General features: G+C 42.2%; 1 protein-coding gene across 3 annotated transcripts in view; it reads left to right on the plus strand.

Moving 5' to 3' along the window:
- MYB (MYB proto-oncogene, transcription factor) overlaps positions 1-22,103 on the plus strand; it is a 557,504-nt gene that overhangs the window by 384,000 nt on the left and 151,401 nt on the right. For all 3 annotated transcript variants that reach the window (XM_044076310.1, XM_044076317.1, XM_044076323.1), the window contains 3 exons: positions 12,328-12,442; positions 12,521-12,646; positions 19,663-19,773. In XM_044076310.1, the coding sequence (XP_043932245.1) occupies positions 12,328-12,442; positions 12,521-12,646; positions 19,663-19,773 (352 nt within the window). The remainder of the gene's footprint in view (positions 1-12,327; positions 12,443-12,520; positions 12,647-19,662; positions 19,774-22,103) is intronic.

Genomic DNA, 22,103 nt, shown 5'->3' on the forward strand with positions numbered 1-22,103 from the left:
ACAGCCAAAATTTCTCCCTCCCAAGGCTATTCCTCAGGGATCCTCTACCGGTTCACAGATTTTAAGTTTAGCTGAGGACCTTATTTCCTTAATTAGGGGCTCTCAGCCACATCCGGACAGGGGCTCTCAACCACCTCTAGACAAAAGGCCCAGGGTTGAGTTCACAGTTCCCCAGTCTTCTGATGAGGCCTCAGATGACTCTGCTCTATCAGACTACCAGGAGGAGGCTTTTACGGCCTATGAGGATTCTGATGCAGAGGAATCTATTCCCTCGGCCTCCCCTCCTGAAGAGTTGTCCTTTGGGGAGACACTTCACTCCATGAGAGAGCATTTCAAATGGCAGGGCCAGGAATTCTCTGATTCCAGGAAGAGGTTAAGGACTTTTTTGCATTTACCTCAGCATAGACCTTTGGCTATTCCTCCTGTTTTAAATGTCATTGATGATGTGTACTCTGAGTCTAGTATTTCCCCAGACTCCCTTCCTCCGGCTCCTATCAAACCCGACAGGTACTACAGGGTCCCGGACTCACATCATTTCCTTTACAAGGGCCACTCTGCTGACCCAGAAACTATTTCCCAGGGCCCTAAAGGGGTTGCAACCACCACTTCTAAAAATCCACTTCCTTCTGAAAGGGAGTCCAGGGCTTTAGAGAGATGGAGTAAAAAAGTGTATACTTCTTCCACTCTTTCTATGAGGGCATTAAATTGTCAATTCCATATGATACAGTACCAAGAGTATTTGTTAGATGAATTGCATAAAAAACTATCTTCTCCTGAACCCCTAGATCGCAAGGCACTTCAGGATCTGGTACATAACTCCCAGCAGGTTAGCAACCATTTCTTGCAGTGTGGTTATGATGCATTGGAAGCTTCATGTAGGTCAGCAATGACAGGTGCAGTGATACGTAGACATGCTTGGCTGAAGGAACAAACTCTGCCAGACCATGTTAAAGCAAAGCTACTGGATGCTCCGCTGGAAAAGCAAAAGTTATTTGGCTCCACGGCTCAAGAGGTCTTAAAGAAATTTGAGGAAAAGGCTAAATCAGTACAAACAGTCAAAGATTTTCTCCAGGTCCAACCACCAAGATTCAGCAGAAATTGGCCTTCTAAGAATTGGTCCTTTCTGGACACAGACAGATCTCAAAGAGGCAGAAACAGACGTGCCAGAGGTAGAGGGCAAGCTCGAGGCTCCTACAGAGGACGTCAATGGCAGCCTCCTAACCAGAGAGGTACTGCAGGGCCTACAGCTACTACACAAGGACCATCTCAATGACTTGACTTTATCCCCGCCAACCAGGGCTCAATTGGAAGCACCTTTGGGCGGAAAGCTATCTTTATTCTCAAAAAATTGGCACAGTATTACAAAGGACAAATGGACACTGCAAATAATAGACAAAGGATACAGGTTCCATTTTCATACATTACCAAAAAGGCAAGGCATACCAAACCTGCCACCAAACCAAAGGGCAGAGGCTTTCAAACAAATTTCCAAACTACTATAAATGAAAGCAATAGAAAGGGTTCCTCTCACAGAACAAGGCCAAGGATTTTATTCCAGACTATTCCTTGTTCCAAGAAAAGCAGAGCAATGGAGGCCTATTCTGGACTTGTCCGCACTGAATACTTACCTCATTGTGCCAAAATTCAAAATGCTGACCTTACAGCAACTCCTTCCCATGCTGGGCAAGGGGTCTTGGCTGGTAACTCTAGACCTCGAGGAGGCATACCTGCATGTCCCTATCAGACAAAGTTGCAGAAGACACCTCAGATTTCTTGCAGGTTCAGAGCATTATCAATTCTCAGCATTACCCTTTGGCTTATCTACTGCGCCCAGAGTATTCACGAAATGCCCGGCATCGGTAATTGCACATTGCAGAATTCAGGGGATTCAAATATACCCATACCTGGACGACTGCCTCATACAAGCGGACAGCCAGCAAACACTGGTAAAACACTTAAACTATGCCATCCGACTACTACAGGCCTTGGGATACACAGTCAACATTCAGAAATCAAGACTTGTTCCATCCCAACGAATAATTTTCCTGGGTGCAAAACTGGATACAACCACCCAAATGGCTTTTCTCACAGAAGAAAAACAAGCACAACTACCGGATTATTTCAGAAATCTGACAACACAAACCCAGCTGACTGCAAGGAAAATCCTGCAGGCCCTGGGTTTCATGGCATCTTGCATTCTTCTGATTCCACAAGCAAGGCTGCATATGAGGAAACTACAATGGTACCTAAGGAATCTATGGTCTCAGCACAGTCACAGCCTAGAAACTTTGATCCCCATCATCCCATGTCTTCAAAAGGAATACCTGTGGTGGGCAAAAGCAAGCCAGACAAACATAGGCCTGCCTTTCAGCAAGCCACATACCAGCCAAACCATTACAATGGACGCCTCAGATCATGGATGGGGAGCACACATGGAGGGCAGGTGCATTCAAGGACAATGGACACAAAAAGAATTGCATCTGCACATCAACCAAAAGGAAATGCTGGCAGTGATGCAGTCCATCGAGGCCTTCAAGCACTTCCTGCACCAAGGTCACCTGTTAATAAAGACAGACAATACCACAGTTATGTGGTACATAAACAAGCAAGGAGGAACCTATTCATACCCACTTTGCAGGCTGGCAATGAATCTGTGGGAACTCTCCCTAAAACTCAATATAGAGTTACAATCCCAGTTCGTACCAGGAAAAGATAATGTACTGGCGGACAGCCTGAGCAGAAACATCATGGATCGACACGAATGGATGTTACACCCAGATATCTTTCTCCAGATAACACAATCATGGGGAAGGCCGGACATAGATCTATTTGCCTCCCACCACAACCATCAACTGAGGAAATTCTGCACAAGGACATACCATCCTCAAGCATGGAAAGTGGACACCCTCTCCTTCAGCTGGAATACTCTAACAGTATATGCATTCCCACCGCTGCCGCTAATGACCAAGGTCTTACTGAAGATCAGGACAGAGCAACCAAAGGTAATTCTGATAGCTCTGGACTGGCCAAGACAACACTGGTACCCACTGCTAAGGAGTATGTCACGCACGAAACCTTGGCCTCTACCACAATGGCCACTTCTACTGACACAACACAATTACAAGACTCTGCACTCCAGCCTCAAAACCTTACAGCTGACAGCCTGGAAAATACCTTGACTCCTCGCCAGGATAAACTATCCAAGAGGGTACAGGATATCATCATGGAAGCCCGGCGTCCTTCCACAAGAAAAGCATATTCAGCAAAATGGAAAAGATTTTGTTCCTGGAACACCACAAAGGGTCAAGATCCGACCGTCATGAGCATTCCACATATTCTGGAATACTTGGCTGAAATGCTCCATAATGGCCTTTCTTATTCCTCCATAAAAATTCATGCTTCAGCAATTTCAGCAGAGTACAACACTGATCCACCTGTATTCTCTCATCCTCTACTAAGGCAGTTTCTAAGAGGGATAAAAAACATCAACCCTCCAAGGAAACCACCAGTGCCTACATGGGACCTTAACTTCATGTTGGAAAAAATAACTCTTCCTCCATTTGAACCAGCAGCATCATCAGAACTGCAATTCCTATCTTGGAAGACTGCCTTCCTTCTGGCCATAACCTCAGCAAGAAGAGTATCTGAGTTACAGGCCCTCATGGCAGTACAGCCATTTCTCATTTTTCATCAGGACAGAGTCTCTTTGAGAGCCAATCCTTCATTCATGCCAAAGGTGGTATCCAGGGTTTCACTGAACCAAGCTATTCACCTGCCGACCTTCTTTCCAAATCCACAAAATAAAGGAGAGAAACTTCTGCATACTTTGGACATCCACAGACAGTTGCGCTACTACTTGGACAGAACTAAGACTTACAGAAAAACTGACCAACTCTTTGTAGCATATGCTGCTGGTGTACAAGGAAAAGCAATTTCCAAACAGACAATTTCAAAATGGATAGGAAATTGCATTCGGTTCTGTTACTCTTTTCATGGAAGAGCTGTGCCAGCTAACATAAGGCCTCATTCCACCAGAGCAACAGCCACCTCCACAGCCTTCTTAAGAGGGGTGGCTACAAAGGACATTTTAGAAGCTGCTACATGGAGCTCCGTGCATACATGTTCCAAGCATTACAACTTGCCCTTATATTCCAGATCCAGAGCAGACTTTGCTAGTGCAGTCCTGCAGGGCATGTTAGCTACACCATCCTTTTCTTAGGTCCTACCTCCCCCAGCTGGGCTATGGTATTCTACCCATATGTAAGGACTGCAGATGCATCCTTGAAGGACATAGTATAGTTTTGTACCTACCATAAATGTAGATGTCCGATAGGTATGCATCTGCAGTCAGGTTTTCCCTCCCTCCTACCCCTCTGTGGTATATTATGGGTACATATCCCTCATTTTAGCTAGCTGGGGTTATCTTTTATGGTGTATTTGTTTTTTATTACTGTGCATGTTGGAATTTTTTCATCTCTCCAAATTTAGCCTTACTTAGAGGGCAACTGGCATCTGGGGCAAGAAAAATTGAGGAAGATGGCGTCGGCTGACGCTTTTATATCCCAGGCGCTCTGACGTCGGGAAAGGGGCGACATTAGCCGATGCCGGACCCAGACTTTGGAATCCGGCCGACCGAAGGGCTGCCTGAGGCAGGACAACCCATATGTAAGGACTACAGATGCATACCTATCGGACATCTACATTTATGGTAGGTACAAAACTGTACTTTCTTCATAAGGGTCTCTGCTGCAGTAATCTTAGCTGTATAGTTAGATCATAGGTTCATAGATTGGTACCGGGCTATCGGCCTTAGGGCCTATACAAGCCTAGCCATAACAATTCCCTGGCTAGTTCTTCCCACAATATTTACTTCCCTATCATCATAGGTTCTTAAGACTGTATTACTTTATTTGAAAAAACATACATCGGTATATTATTTATCGGATGAGACCTTTCTATAGCTGCCAAGAAAGCATTTTATACCAACAGTGGGAGATCTTATTTTATAAAAACAAATACCTGTTCTTTAATGATTAGGACTCAAATGTATGCACAACAGCGAAGAAACCAGCATGCATGTCCCGTTTCTCCTGTTTTATTTTTGGTAGCATTAAATCCAGTTTCCTGTTATTCAGGAAGATCCTAGCATTGGTGAATTTAACCATTATTTTGTTAAGAATATATAATGTGTAGTCATAGCACATAATGAACAGGAATAGTTATACTGTAAAACTAGTCTTTACTACTTTTTACATAGTTTAACAAGTGATGTTATGTAGTCCAATCTCGCCTACATTCTTACCCGTGGGTTTGGAGCCGAATATCGGCTCCGACTCGGCCAAACTTTTCTAGCTCGAAATCTTCTATTGGCTGGGCTAAGAAGGTATCCCATGTTGCACTGCTCCATATTCCCAGATCTCGTTTGCCGCTCGTGTAGCTCAGACGTGGTCTCACTGTTGGCTGTGGCTAAGTACCCTTTTTTCTAATACTTCTGCAGAGATTTTGCTGAAAACAAAAGCTATTTTAATAGCTATTTCCTTAGTGTTTTTTGGGCTTAATTGTTGTGTGATTGTTTGTTGTGGTATCCCGCTAGCTGTTCCAACGGGCTAGGCCTGTTTCAGTTAGAGGACCTAGTCTGTCCCCTAACTTGTCTCTGTTTTCATTCTTGGCTTCTAAAACCGTTTAAATTAGAGGTTTTAGTGTCTCCAGTTGGCAAAACAACCATTTTTGTTCGTCCTAGTCGTCCTAGTGTGTGCCCCTTTGACTTTGTGTGTTTGTAGTTTGTGGAGATTTTTGCTCAGCTAAGTTCCCGCGCTTAGTGTGGTGTTTTTTGTGTGCCTGTAGTGGTGTTTTTCCAGTCAGGCAGTGACTTCTCATTGGTTGGGCTTGGTTATTATTTCGAGATGTCTAAGGATTCTAAGGAGCACAAACCTTGGGGTTTTAAAAAGTGCACTAAGTGTGGTTACAAGAAGTCCATCACCGATGGACATTTAGTATATGTTTATTGTCTGGGAGCAATCCACCTGCAGGAGTCCTGTAGCTTCTGCCATGCTTTTAGTCCCAGGGTGCTCCAAGAAAGAAAGAATAAATTAGTCCTGAAGGGACTCTTAAAACCCTCGTTCGAAGAGGCCATGGATTCTGCTTCCAGCTCAAAGTCAAAATCCACTAAGTCAAAAAAGAGATCTCCGGCTCCGTCAGTCTCCTCGGAGCTACCAGAGAAAGTGATGATACTAGCTTTGACCTCCTCAGCTCCACTGTCCTCTGGGCCGCAGGAAGCGTCGGTGTTGATGGAACTGGCGTTGGCTCCAGTTATATTGGAACCTCTTCGGAGCCGATCGCCCGGGTACTAGACCAGTGTCTCCTGAGAGGAGATCCAGATCTCCCTCCCTATCCTCCAAATCCTCCAGGACACTGTCAGATGTGGATGTCGATTAGGGTGGTGCAGAGGCTCCTGCAGTCACCGGTTTTGGCTAAATTGTTCTCCGCTCCGTCCCAATCGGTTCCGGAGCCTGTTCCGTTATCTTCTACGATTCCTCCTCTGAGCGCATCTCTGTCGTCAGAGCCGGAATGCTCCGCTCCGTGTGATGTTCCTAGGTCAGTGCCGATGGCCCCTCTGGGCTCATCGGTGCCGACGTCAGCTTCGACCCTGTCAGCTCCGTCCACGGGGTTCGAGACTTGGGATTCCTCGGTCGGGCCCGAGGGGGACACCTCGGGACACCTTTCGGTTCCGAGTCTCCCTCTCGGTGCCTCGGCTCATAGAACCCCAGCTCCTGTCATGATCTCGGAGGCTGGCTGGTCCTCGGATTTGGGGGGGCCCAACTTTTGAGGCCATGTGGAGTGCGCTGGCCAGATCTTCAGCCACATCATGCGGGTCAGACATTCTGTCCCCTACCACTCCGGTGAGAGCCTCTGATCGCCACCTATCAGTAGACAGCAGAGCCCCAAGGCCTAGGGATACCCCCATGAGTGGTCCCCAAGTTTCTGAGGGCCCCTCAGAGTTTTTGCTTGAGGAGCCCCCCAGGAAGAAAATGTGCAAGAGGAAGCACATAGACTCCCAGGATGAGCCTCTCACCTCCGATACCGACCTCAAGGAATCAGAGGGGTCCCCCAAGTCATCTTCTGATGATGTTTCTTTCTCTGACATCTTGGAGATATTGAAACAAAGAGGTAACTGGCCGTCCAAAGCCCCCTCCGAGGAGGCGTCTGTCTTCCTTAAGGCCTTTGGTGCTCAGCCCTCCGCGTCCTGGGTGTCCCCACCCTTCGACGAGCTCCTGGATTTAATTTGTCGGAGGGTGTGGGAGAACCATGATTCTGTGGAACCCATACCCAGGAGACCCAGTAAATTTCTGTGTGCTCCCCCGGGTAAGGAGTTTTTGTCCAAAGGGGTCCCTGTGGATGCCATGGTGGTGGCTGCGGCCGCTCAAAAGGAAGTAGCTGAGACGTCTTCCTCCGTCCATCCACCTAACAAGGATTCTAGGACTATGGACCAGTATGGGAAGTGTACCCTCTCATCAGCAACCTTTACCTTAAGGTCGCTGAACTACCTGTCTCATTTAACTCTGCTCCAGAGAGATCTCATCAAGGAGTTAGGAGATACTCTCACGGGTAACGTTCCTGTGGCGGTAGCCCAGATGGTTAATGCCCAGGTCTCAACCTTAAACTCCATCATTAACTCCTCCATGTGGCTCATTTCATACGCAGCCGATGGAGCGAGTAGGGCAGCAAGCTCTGGAGTCGCCCTTAGGAGGCAAGTCTGGATGCGCCTTTGTCATTTCGCGGAGGCCTTCAAGTCTTCTTTCACTGACGCCCCCTTTGATGGTGGTTCTTTGCTCAGAACCAAGGTGAAAGACACCCTCACCAGGAGCAAGCAAGAGGGAAAGACTGTCTGCTGTAGGGGTCCGTTTTTCCCTTCCCTCTAGGCCTTACCCCAAGGCCCAGTGGGGGGGGGGGGAGATGTGGTTCAAAAAATTATAGAGATTTTATCCCGGTGCACAGGGTGAGCCCCCCTCCAGAGGCAGAGGAGGAGGAGGTTATTCAGGGAGACGCCGCCCTAGAGGCAGAGGGGGGCCCTCACAATTCGGGAGACCGCGATTCCTTTTGCGGCTCTCCCTACCATCGTTCCTGATGGGATACTTGACTGTGCTTTTCCGGAGCCAGTCGGGGGAAGAATATCGTTATACCCGGAAGCCTGGCAAAGCATCACCCACGACCGATGGTTATTACGAATACTTTCCGGAGGTTATGTCATCCCTTTTTCGTCAGATCCCCATCCAGTCAGGAAAAATCCCAGATGTTCCACCCAGTCAAAGGGATCACGCAGCTTCAGCGGTTTCAAAGCTGCTAGAGAAAGGAGCCATCCAGCATATCCCCTCAGACCAGTTCGGATTAGGGACTTACTCACGATTCTTTTTGGTGCCGAAAAGAACAGGGGACCTGAGACCCATATTAGATCTCAGTCAACTAAACAACTACTTACAAAAGTCCAAGTTCCATATGGTCACTCTACATTCAGTTCTCCCGTTGTTGGGAAAGGAAGTATGGATATGCTCCATAGACCTCAAGGATGCTTACTACCACATCAAAATGGACAGGGCATCCAGGAGTCCCCTATGCTTCCGGCTGCAAGCCAGTCATTTTCAGTTTCGAGCCCTGCCCTATGGTCTCACCTCAGCCCCCAGTGTGTTCACCAAGTGTATGGCGGCGGTGACAGCTCACTTGAGACGTCAAGGATTCCAAGTGTTTCCGTATCTGGACGACTGGCTCCTCACCACCCGCACTAGGCATCTACTAATCCAAACCAGGGATGCTACCATCACTCTCTATCAGCAGTTAGGCATAACATTGAACTGGGAAAAATCTGCCTTGTTGCCCTCACAGCATGTCATTTTTATAGGTGCAGAGCTAGACACCATTCAAATGCGAGCCTTTCTACCGCAGGAAAGAATCAGAGTCTTACAGCAACAAGTGCACGCCCTGCTACCCCTGAAGAAAGCGAAGGCAAGATGGGTTCTCCAGCTGCTGGGGACTATGGCATCAACAATTATGTTAGTCCCTCTAGCGAGACTGCACATGAGGCTCCTTCAGTGGCTCCTCTTCGCTCAATGGTCTCTCCAGAAACTTCCACTTTCCCACACTATTTTGCTCACTGACAGATGCAAACAGGATCTCAGTTGGTGGCTTTGCACCAGCAATCTGGACAAGGGGAAACCCTTCGTTCCACTTTCCCCGGTTGCCACAATGACCACAGATGCCTCCCAGATGGGGAGGGGGGGGGCATTATCTCGGCAGGCAGTCCAAGGCACGTGGCAAGATCACGAGATACATCTGCATATCAACGTCCTAGAGATGAGAGTGGTGCTACTTGCGTTGCAGGCACTTCAGAGCTTTCTGCCTCTCGGGACTATTGCAATACACTCGGACAGTATGTCAAGTGGTGTTGTATCTGAACAAACAGGGAGGAACCAGATCATATCCCTTGTGCAGAGAGGCCATGCGAGTGTGGCAGTGGGCAGTATCTTCCCAACGGTTTCTGGTGGCAACGCACATTCCGGGGATGTCCAACGTGATAGCAGACAGGCTAAGCAGAGCTATTCCGATGCCTTACGAGTGGTCCCTGAATCGTCTAGTGGCAGAACGAATCTTCAGCAGATGGGGTCTCCCTTGCTGCGACCTTTTTGCCAGCCCCCTCAATGCCAAATGCAGCAACTACTTCACGCTGATCCCCCCACAGGGGGAGTTGCCCAGGGACGCTCTAGTCCACGATTGGCCCCCCGGTCTGCTTTATGCTTTCCCTCCATTTCCCTTGCTATCAAAATTGATTCAGAAAGCTATAACCTTGGGAAGCAGAATGATTCTGATTGCTCCACACTGGCCTCGTCAAGTCTGGTTCCCTTTTCTCCATCCCTACATTGTGGACACACCTTGGACTCTGGACCCTCAACCAGACTTACTGACACACATGTCGGGACAGTTCCACCCCTCTCTGTGGACCCTCCGGTTGACAGCCTGGCTACTCCACTTCCGTCGTTAGTTAGGCTTCATCATTTTTCACCAGAGGTAGTTCATATTTTATCTTCCTCTCATAAGCCCTCTACTAGGAAGATTTATTCCAGCAAATGGAAGAGGTTTTCTATTTGGGCTCGTACCCAAGGAATTGACCCTTACACAGCTCCAATTGCCTCTGTCTTGGAGTTTTTGTCTACGCTTTTTCAGCAGGGCTCAGTGTCCGCTACCATTAAAGTTCAGTTGGCAGCAACTTCTAACTTTCATGTTGTTAATGAGCCTAGTCTAATGGCTCACAGACTCTGTAAGGCTTTCCTGAAAGGCACCCAGTTACTCCATCCTCCTGTTTCAGAACCGATCATGCCCTGGGATCTAAATTTTGTTCTGCAAGCCCTTACTTCTCCACCCTTTGAAACTGCAGCTACCTGTGACTTAAAATTCTTGACCTGGAAAACTGCCTTTTTAATAGCCATCACATCAGCTAGACGTGTTTCAGAAATTCAGGCTCCTTCTATTAAACCTCCATACTTGATCTTTCATAAAGACAGGGTTTCTCTTAGACCAAACCCTTCTTTTCTTCCTCAAGTGGCGTCCATATTTAATCTTCATCAATCTATTGAGTTGCCTGTGTTCTTTCCCCATTTTTCAAACAAGGCAGAATATAGATTTCATCAATTGGATGTACACAGGCAGTTACGTTTCTATCTGCACAGAACCAAAAATATGTGAAAATCTGATCCACTGTTTGTCTCTTTTTCGGAAAACAGAATTGGGTCCCCTGTCTCCAAGATCACCCTATCCAGATGGATATCAAATTGCATCTCTCACTTATTCCTCAGGGGGTAAAGACCTGCCATTTCTAGTCAAGGCTCACTCTACTCGGGCTGTATCCACTTTTACAGCTTATCAGGCCAGATTAGCTGTTGATGATATTTGTGCTGCAGCTACCTGGGCTTCTCCACGCATCTTTGTTACTCATTACAAGCTGGATGTGGTATCTAGGGGCAGGTCTTCCTTTGGTTCCACAGGACTCAGGAGTATCTTCCTCTGAGCCACCCAGGATGCAGGTGCTGGGGACGCTGTCCCACGAGTAAGAATTTAGGCGAGATTGGACTACATAACATCAAGAAGTTATGTACTCACCATAACGTTCGATGTATGTAGTCCATCTCGCCTCACATTCTTACTTACTTCCCCCTTCCTGAAGGATCTGGAGGTTAGGGCTGGTTTTTAGAGCTCCCTTCACCTTTGGTTTATTCCTTTTTCTTGGATGTTGTTATGCATGAGGTATGAGTGTGGTGTTCGCAGCAAACTAAGATCTGGGGATATGGAGCAGTGCAACATGGGATACCTTCTTAGCCCAGCCAATAGAAGACTTTGAGCTGGAAACGTTTGGCCGAGTCGGAGCCGAACCCATGGGTAAGAATGTGAGGCGAGATGGACTACATACATCGAACGTTATGGTAAGTAAATAACTTCTTGTTTTTTGAAAGTGAATGGTAGATATACTTGTGCTTTCTGTGAATATGTACGTTTTATATTGTCTATGTACAGATACTTGCTTACCACAAGTTCTTACCCTTATCACTCCTAAAGGGAATTCTAACTTGAAAAATGAAGAGAATGTTTAATAATGTGAAATACATGAGGAATCTTGTGCTGTTCTGCATCAGTCCTTTCTGTTCTTCTGTCTTCTTCAAATCTGTATGACACTGGACTGAACGTAAGTGTTCTACCCTGGTAAACAAACAAACCAATACATGAATATAACTTTTTGTAACAGTTACCATGAACTTGTGATCTTTAATTATCCCTGAAGGCTGTTGATTAGGCGACACAAGTATATTGGCCTAGTCTGCTGTCCACGTGTATAAGACATTGCAGACAGCATGTAAATGCCAGGAGTGGGGTACAGTAGTGCTGCAAATGCTGTCTCTTGAGGTGCTGGCTCAGTCTTTTTCTTAATGTACATATTTTTTTGCAGTTGTCCACATAGTTATTCCACAAGCACCTTTGAGTCCCCTGTTCTGCAAATTTATCTCTGAGACTGTAGCACTTATATGAGAAATATGGACTTTTGCAGCAGGTGTGGATTTTCACCTTTTCATGTTTGTGTCAGGGAGCTGAATTGTTGTTGTTTTTTTTCTGCTGTTTTGTCCGGGTCATTTTCTTTTACAGGTGCTATACTCTAAGCTGTGTTTATGTATTAATGGAAATTCTAGATGTTTCTATAGGTTTCCTTTTCTTATTAAAATCCATTATACAAATTCTTCAAATTCATATATGTCATAAGGTTCTAGTTATAATCTGATTAACTTCTTCTAGTTTCAGAACACCAAACCTTAGGAGATCAGTAATGGAAACCTCTCCAAGGACACCCACCCCATTCAAAAATGCACTTGCAGCACAGGAGTTCAAATTCGGTCCTTTGAAAATGCTGGTAAGAGAACAGTTTTAACATTGCTGTATTTTGTGACATACCAAAGTGAAGTATTAAAAAGCATGTTATCCTCACTAGCCTCAGACCCCAACTCATCTTGCAGAAGACTTGCAAGAGGTTATCAAACAGGAAGCAGATGATTCTGGAATTGTTACTAGACTACATGAAGACAATCACCCTCCATTGAAGAAAATAAAGCAGGAGGTAAGCCACTAAGCAGCACTGTTGATAGTTAAAACAAATCTAACATGAAGCTGTGTACCATAAAGTCAACTTTATGGTCCATTCTTTTTTTTTTTGCTTTTTTTTTTTTAGGTTAAAAGATTATGTCAGTCCTTGCCTCTGTAACAGTATTTTATTACATATGGGTTTCCATTCATCAGTGATGTTGTGTTTCTGCAGTTTTTCCATCGCAGTCTTTCCCTTTTTGTGAGTCCGTGTCAGTGTTTGGATACTGTTAAAGGTCATACAGCTAATATTGGCATTTCATTTCTTCTTGCTATTCCAGAGCTGTTATTAGTTGACTGGATTTTCCTGTCCTTGGATAGTTTATTGGCTGAATGTAGTATATTTTCTTTTTTATTGGCTGAATCTGGTATATTTTCTTTGATTAGCAGTTGATAGCATATTACTTTGTCTGCCTTTAAGGCTCTTCTTGATGACGGAATGGGTAGATGCAGATTTACACCAGGGTTATCATGTACTGCCCTGCCCAGTTTGGAAGTTGAGTACTATTAGATGCTTTTAAAGTTTGACATGAAGTGTGTCTCCTTAAAGGTGTTTATGATTAGGCATCTTATGGTTCCTGTGATTGCTTGCATAGTATTGTCCCCATGTTCAGCATACATTTCTTGTACTTTGTTTCAACTTTAAACACCAAGCAGAGAATGCAATGACTTTTGTACTGTAGGCTGTTAATAAACAACCCTGTGCTTGTTAAGTAGTTCTTAAGGACTTCTTTCTTTCTTCTCTGCCTGGGTGATGCCTGTGTATAATTCAAGTGCTGTCATCAATTAAGAAGGCGACAAAGCAGTGTAGACTAAAAAAAAAAGCTGTGAAAACTTTAGTCTTACAGAAGATATAAACATTTAAAAATGGTGCCTTCAGAGATGTCTAAATACAATAAAATATTCAATTGGCTAAGGTTGCTGTAGAATGGAAACCAGGCAAAAAAGAGGTAGTTGGACCACAAAGAAAAGGCAAAATAGTAGAAAACCACAAACTAGTGTCCAAGTACTGAGCAAAACAGTGTTTATTGTTCCTCTTGCGTCTCGGCTGATGCTTTCACAGGAGAATACTGAGCATACATCCACTCCATATTTATAATACAATCATTGATCCAATTATCTAATTATTCAATTACATACAAAACTATTTAAAGTAAAACTCTCCAGTTAAAATCTACATTAATTCTTTGTGGTGCCAAAGTATCAAATTTTAAAATATAGATTGCTTCCTTATACAGTAAAACATTTTTAATATTCTTATACAAATAATTATCTACAACTTTCTCTACTATTGTACCTAATAATCCTTTTGACTGACTCTGATGTGCATAATAAAAATGTTCTGCTACTGCATTAGACATCTTGACATTTTCAATGTCTCTAATGTGTTCCAATAATCTAATTTTAAAAGGCCTTTTTGTTTCTCCAATGTAAAATTTATTACAGGGGCAGTTAAGCACATATATAATGCCCTCCATATCAAATTTAAAAATTCCTTTATTATCAAATTTTTTCCCATTTATACTGTCAAAGCCTGTAACTATATGCTTACAGACTTTGCATTTACCACAGGTTTCAGTAACAAATCATTTAGGTGTATCATAAAGTTTAAGTTCTAATTTAACCAACCTACCTTTAACTAAAAAAAAACTACTTCTACCTACTTTTTCTGGTAACCAGTCTTTTGCTTCCTTAGATTTTTTTTTAGAAAATTCCAATAATATTTAACTATTGCAACCACCTTGTCACTAAAACACTATATAGTGTAATAAAATAGATTTCTAAACTATTTCTTCTCATGTTACTATCATAGTTTCTCATTTCTCTATTTCCTTTATATCCCTGTGTATCAGTTTGATTCATTTTATGATGAGCTTTATCTATTACTTCTTGGCTATATCCTCTAAAGTAGAACATATTATATATTTTTTGAGTTTCCTGTTGTAATTCTTGTATATCATTACATAATCTTTGTAACCTAATAAACTCACCAATTGGAAGCGCTTCTATAGTATGGGAAGGGTGGCAACTAGTAGCCTTAAGATATTTAACTTCATCTTCAAATTTTCTATGTATCCTAGTATGTAAATATCCTTTAGATACATCTACCTCTTCATCTAAAAACAATACCTTTTCCCAATTTGTATACCTTCAAATTCAAGATTAAATTTATTTATTTGCAACTCCGATATAAAATCATCAATTTTTGTTTCCCCTCCTTCATACAGGAAAATCAAATAATCTATAAATCTACTATAATTTTTAACATGTTGATGAAAAATGAAGTTTTGTAGATATATTCTTGTTCAAACAAATCCATGCTTAAATTGGCATATGAGGGGGCAAAAGCCACCCCCATCGCTGTGCCTTGTTTCTGTCTAAATAATTCACCTCTAAATTAAAAAAAATGTTTTGTGAGGCAAAAGTGTAACATTTCTACTATGTACTCTGTTGCTGGACCTTGCCCCAAGAAAAATCCCACTGCTTCCAAGCCAAACCCATGGTAAATATTTGTATATAGGCTTTTTACACCAAGGGTGATTCAATACATATGGTCGTTCCAGCCTATGTTTGTATTTTGTGCAAAAAAATTGGATACATCCTTCACATAAGCTAGTAACAATAATACCTTAGGTAACATCAATTCATGCAAAAGGCATCCTATATTATGCAAAAAATAATTACTTCCAGAGACAATAGGGCGCCCTGGTGGATTAGTAAAGCTTTTATGAATTTTTGATGCACAGTAAAAATATGCCATACTAGCATTATGACGACAAAACTTTTTTTTTACATTTTCATCAGTCAAATATCCTAGTCTGGTGCCTTTATGCAAAAGTTGTTCCGACTCAGAAATAGCCAGTTCATACATATCACCATGAACCTTTTCATACACAGTCACATTTAGATGATTATAGCACTTTTCCAAATATTGTGAAATATGTAAAAGAACCAACTTATTTCCTTTATCTGTAGGCTTGAAAATCAAATCTACATTTTTACCTAGTGCCTGCAGTGCTGACCATTCATTTTTGGTCAAATTATACTTAATATTCATACTTTTTCTTAAATTGTTAAATTCTTGTTCAATACAATAATTAAGCATGTTCTGAAACTGTATAATATCCATACAATTAAATACAGGTATGAATTTACTTTTTGCCTCTATTTTACTAGTATAAAATAGATGGGTATGCATTTGAAACATTATCAGATTCACAGGAAAAAAGCTATCATCACTAATTAAAGAAACATCTTCATCAACATCAGAAATATGTGGTGTAAACTCCAAATTATGTCTAAACATATACTTCAATTGTAATTTTCTAATAAACTTAAACACATCACATTTTAAATCATGAAGCCTCGGTATTACTGTAGGAATAAATTTTAAACCACATTCTAATACAGCTCTTTCATACATACTTAAGTTATAGCCAGACAGATTAACCACATAAGAGTCCACTTCACCATCTACCTCTTTTATTTCTACGTTGCCACTGCTAAGAATGTTTTTGGGGGTATGGCTGATATTGTTGGTTAAACTGTCCTTCTCATTGCAGTTTCTTTCACTGATGGAACGTTTTATTTCCACCTTGGTTCCGAAAAGTTATAGATGTTCCGCACTATTTTGCAGTGGTGGCAAGGGTGGGTATTCTTTATTATTTACACAGTTATCATCTTCACCAGACAAAACTGTCTCAAAGGATGGTTGTGAACTAAAGGAATGCCGTTCTTCTACCCTCTTCCCTTCCTTGAATGTCACATGAAGGTTTGCATTCTTTCTGTTGGCCTTCGATCTAAAGGCCATACCATTATCATAGTCTTTGGTGTCTCTAATTTATTTCTTTTTCTATTCATTATGTCCTGTTCATATCCCTTCAGTTTACTGCTAATATCTTTCAAGATATTGTCCAAAAACTATGGATCTGTTTTAGACATAATGTTACTACAAGTGGCGTTGATATCTGTTTGTAAATTATTTTGTTTCAACCTGTCTTACTCAACAAGTATCGCAACCCATTCCGTTGTACATTTATGGGCTGCCTGTATCCAGCGCTTTTGAAAAGTTAAATCAATGTCATCTTCCAAATTAAAGGGTGGCGCTGGATATTTAAATGCTCTCAGACCTCGGGGGGGTAATTTCTAATTCAAGGTACTTGGTCAATCTATGAACATTTAAAAATACAGATGTGCAAACATTTAAAAATGGTGCCTTCAGAGAAGTCTAAATACAAGAAAATATTCAATTGGCTAAGGTTGCTGTAGAGTAGAAACCAAGCAAAAAAGAGTTAGTGTCTGAAATAAATAAATAAATAACAAAAGTGTATGTCCTCATATGCATCTAATTGTCATATGCATCCAGGGTTGCCAGACGTCCCTATTTGGGTGGGACTGTCCCGAGATCAGCAGCCTGATCCCAAGTCCCGCCCTGCCAGGTTTAAATCCTGGCCAGCCTCCGCTTTTTTTTTTTTTTGATTGGCCCGTATACCGCCAATCAAAAATCGCTAAACACAGAGCTTCTTGTGTTCCGCATTAAACAGAAGTAGCTCCGTGTTTAGCGATTTTTGATTGGCCCGTATGCCGGTATACGGGCTAATCAAAAATCGCTAAACATGGAGCTAATTCTGTTGAATGCGGAACTGCAATGTTTGGCATTAAACACGAGAAGCTCCATGTTTAGTGCAGATCTGTTTAGTGCAGATCTTTAATGTGGAACTCTGTTCTGCATTAAAGACCTTTTTTTTTTGTTTTGCTCTTCACTTTTATTTTCGTCCCTACCTGGCTGATACGAAATCTGGCAACCCTGTATGCATCTAATTGTAATATTCCTGTAAAGTCTCCTGGGTGTAAGCATTATAAAGAGTAAGTGCTTAGCTTATTAATTTCCACTTTCTTTCATCATGGAAGAAACCATGACCCTCCTCCTGGCTTTGTATCCTCCAGCTCCTGTTCAGCTGGTGTCTACCTGATCAACATATGACACAGGGGCAGTATGGTATGTGTACAAATGGAAACAGTAAAATGTTTCCCTTTCTTCAGGTAGACAGTGTCAGTTTGTGACTGGGCAGTTTCCTCCTGGCTTTGTATCCTCCAGCTCCTGTTCAGCTGATGTCTACCCGATTAAAATATGACACAGGGGCAGTATGGTATGTGTACAAATGGGAACAGTAAAATGTTTCTCTTTCTTCAGGTAAACAGTGTCAGTTTGTGACTGGGCAGTTTCCTCCTGGCTTTGTATCCTCCAGCTCCTGTCCAGCTGGTGTCTACCTGATTAACATATGACACAGGGGCAGTATGGTATGTGTACAAATGGGAGCAGTAAAAAGTTTCCCTTTCTTCAGGTAGACAGTGTCAGTTTGTGACTGGGCAGTTTCCTCCTGGCTTTGTATCCTCCAGCTCCTGTTCAGCTGGTGTCTACCTGATTAACATATGACACAGGGGCAGTATGGTATGTGACACAGGGGCAGTATGGTATGTGTACAAATGGAAACAGTAAAATGTTTCCCCTTCTTCAGGTAGACGGTGTCAGTTTGTGACTGGGCAGTTTATTTCTGGCTTTCTCTTGTTAATCTGCTGGACAGGAAGAATTGGTTAGCAGACTTTCCCAACAGGCCCCTGTCTTTTGAGTGGAAGCTAGTTCCTTTGCCTTTGAAGACAGATCTTCTGTCTCACCAGTAATAGATATGTCTAGACCCAGTCTTGTGTAACTTAAGTCTTTGCAGTTGGAGGATTTTAGCATACTTCCAGATGCAGCCTCCTTAACAGAAGAGCTGGTTGTCATAAAAGATTAAAAAAAAATCACTTGGGAGAAAATTGTGTGGAGTTGATCAGAGGAGATTTGAAACCTAAGAGGTATGACCCTTTGCAAGTCTTGGCCCCAAAAGTACTGAATTATCTCAACCATTTGTTTAAGTCAGGATTAACGTATTCATCAGTCAGTCCTTTTATTAGCATTCTCTGGTTATTTACCCCTGAATCCTCCACTCACTTCCCTTATGTCAGTAAAGCAGTTGCTGAAATGATTGTTTACACTTTAAGCTGCCCTGGTGTTCCTTATCCTTTGTGCAATGTCTTAATTTTGTGTTGGAAGAGGTACCCTTTTGAACAGGTAAACTCAGTGTTATGGAAAACTTGTATCTCACTTTGAGAGTCCTCTGTAGTGGGTACATTTTAGAGCTTCCTCTTCCACTATTTTCAGCTATTTTTTTTGTCTTTTCTAATGCTTGTTCATTGTGTAATGTTGCACACCATGATGTTCCATACTAGCATGATTTAATTTCTTGTTCAAAGAATTGAACAAGTACCTGCTATCATTGCTTGTATTGGACATTCGTATGGAGCTGCATGATTGTTTCCTGGGCACAACACTGAGGTTGACTTGCAGAGGTCAAAGTTGATATGGAAAATAAATAACTGCTGCACAGCTTTGTGGCCAGATAAAAACCCATGTGTAATGAATTACTGCTACTTTGACTTCTCCTTTGGAGTTCTAATCTTATAATTGCATTTGCCAATCATTGCAGAACTATACTTTACTGTATTCTATATGAAGATGGCTGCTTGATTCATTAGAGTCCTGCTTAGGTGGGCATTGCATCTAGTCATAGATAAGCATTCAAAGATAAATTCCTCTATTGTGATTTATTGCGACAGTGTTATATGGGAGTAATAGGAATTAAACTGGAGTGTGATTTGAAACCATGTCTAAAGTTAGAAGGTACTTAGTGTCATTCCATCTCAAAGTGGTGTAGCATTAAAGATAATTATGTCTGAGTTTTTGATGGTTTGAAGGAAAGGTCAGGAATTTGAATGAATCAAGGTGTAATTTCTACAGCTGTTTTGCGAGTAGAAGTTAAGCACTGTCATGGGACAGAGTACCTTACCTAACGGTAAACTCTTAATCGTTATTTTGTCAGTATTCCTGTTTTTAAGTAATGTGCTTGTGGTTATTGTTTTCTTAAATTGTACCCCTGATTGATGATTTTTCAGGCAGTTTCTCCAGATGGTAAAGTAAGGAGCTATCTCTGCTGTAATCACTGGGAAGGGGAGAATCTGAATACACAACTCTTTCTTCAAGGACCTCCTCTAGAGGATGTACCGGTATGTCAGACTGTCAGCAGTGTTTTATTTTTCTCATTTTGCTTTTATCTCATGCTACAGTTTACTGTAATCAATACTGTCTTTGACACAGCTCAAACCCATTGTTGTGCTAACACACATTACTACTTGTCTTTTCATTTTAGCATTGATCAGTACTGTGTAGTCTTTCTTTTTTGAAAACTAGTATGCACAGTAATGCACTGAAGTCATAGCAGACCTTGGTGTCATAAAAATGTTTTATGGTCTCTGGTAAGTTTTGGCAGAAAATCCAGTTTGCTTTTGTTACTCAACTGTTTCAGATTACAGTTATAAGCTTAATTGACTGTTTTTAAGCTTAATTGACTTTGAGTTGTTTACCATTTGCTTGTTTGAATTTAATGTCTTTTCTATAAGGCAGTATAATAACATCTGAGCTAAGTTGCCTTTAATTAAAAAAAATGCAGGTAGAAGCTAGAAGGTTGTTCTGAAAATCAGTAATAAAAAAAGGAGGATGTTGTACGTTCTGATTGTATTGTCTATGTTATAAATGATAAACCATTCTGTGTATCTCTCTTTGCAGTGTACTGTTTGACAATAGTTCCTGTTAGCTATTCATATTAAAACAGTAAACTGTAGGGGTACTAGCAAACCTGTAATAAGGGTACCCTTTGCAGTTATAACAATCAATTTTAGGACATATTGCAAAACCAGATAGACAGATACATTTTTTACTTCTCATTTTCACTTATTTTTGATGATGTCAGGAGTAAAAAAAAATGCTTTTAAGTGCTTTATTTATATGTACCCGTGTCATCTCTGAGTAATTTCTCTTTTATAGTTTCACAAGTGTTCTCTTAGAAATTCCAAACAGAAGTTGACTTTTCAGTCATAGGGTTTACATTGTACTTTAGGTGGTATTCCCACTTTTCCTCCAAAATCTGGCTCTTCATTTCTGTCTTTGGCAGTAGATGGTTAAAGACAAATGGGTTTTGAGAGTGAGTCATCAGGGATACTGATGACTGTGGGAGTCTGGCTTCTTTTCAAGGGATTCCTCCATATCCGCCATGTCAGATATCTTTCTTCCCTCCTGTCATTAAGTGTCTGACAAGTCAAGAGGTAATATAAGCTATTCCACCTTCTCAGAATGGGGAAAGTTTTTATTCAAGAATGCTTCTGCTATGAAAGAAAGAAGCCTTATGGAGATTGGTCTTAGATCTCTACTTTCTAAACCAGTTTAGTTCAAGACATTATTCCTTCACAACTTGTTACCGCTCATTCCCCATTTAAGCTTTTTAATGATCCTGTATTTAAAAGATGCTTATCACAGTCCTATAGCACCAGATTACAAACGTTTCATAAGATTTTTGTGTCTGGGTCACACTATCAGTTCTCTGCATTATCCTTTGGGTTTCCACTGCCCCAGGGGCATTCACAACATGTCTAGCACCAGTGATAGCCTATTGCAGACTGTATGGTATTTACATTTTCCTTATTTTGACAACTTATCTCTAGAGAGTATTTTTCAAAGTGTCCGGGATCTTTCAGTTGGTTGAGAGATCTCCTTCACAGACTGGGGTTACAGGAAAACATCTAAAAGACTTGTTTGACTCCTTCTCACATGATTGTTTTTCTGGGATGTCCTCTAGGTCATCACCACCAAACCCCCCCTTTTTCCTATTTCCTGCGTGGGGTTGGAGTGTTGTGGTGTTGTCACTTGTCGCCTTGTCTCACTATTCAGTGCTAGTCTTCTACCTTCTTTGACACTCATGCTTGACTGTTGCAGGTCTTCATTCACACAATCCATCCACCTCTTTGCTGGATGCCCACATTTCCTCTTGCCTTCTTCCTGTGTGTCCCAAATCTTCTTCACCAGATTGTTTACTGCTTTTCTGCACATGTGCCCAAACCACTGTAATCTGTTCTCTTTGACCTTTTCTGTAATTGGAGTTTCTTTGGCTTCTGCTTTTATGTGCTCATTTCTTCGTCTGTTCCACAGTGTTCATCCTATCACCCATCTCAGGCACTTCATTTCCATCACCTGTAGCTTCCTCATCTGCTCTGCCTTTACTGCCCAGGTTTCTGTACCCTACAGTAGTACTAGTCACACCATTGTTTTGTACACCTTACTTTTCACTTCGTTGGCATTCTTCTGTAATACACTACACCTGTCACTCTGTACCTGTTTGCTGCAGCCTCTCTGATTCTAGCTGTGATCTTCTCATTCAAACTTCCTTTCTCCTCAACCACCCATCCCAGATACTCTATGCTGTTAACCTGTTCCACTATGTTACCTTCTATCTCAATTTTCATCTTCTTCTGATTTCCCTCATTTGCTGCCATTAGAACTGTCT

Source organism: Protopterus annectens, chromosome 1.part1 (assembly GCF_019279795.1).
Source record: "Protopterus annectens isolate FY-2018-M chromosome 1.part1, PAN1.0, whole genome shotgun sequence".
Lineage (NCBI taxonomy): Eukaryota > Metazoa > Chordata > Ceratodontiformes > Protopteridae > Protopterus > Protopterus annectens.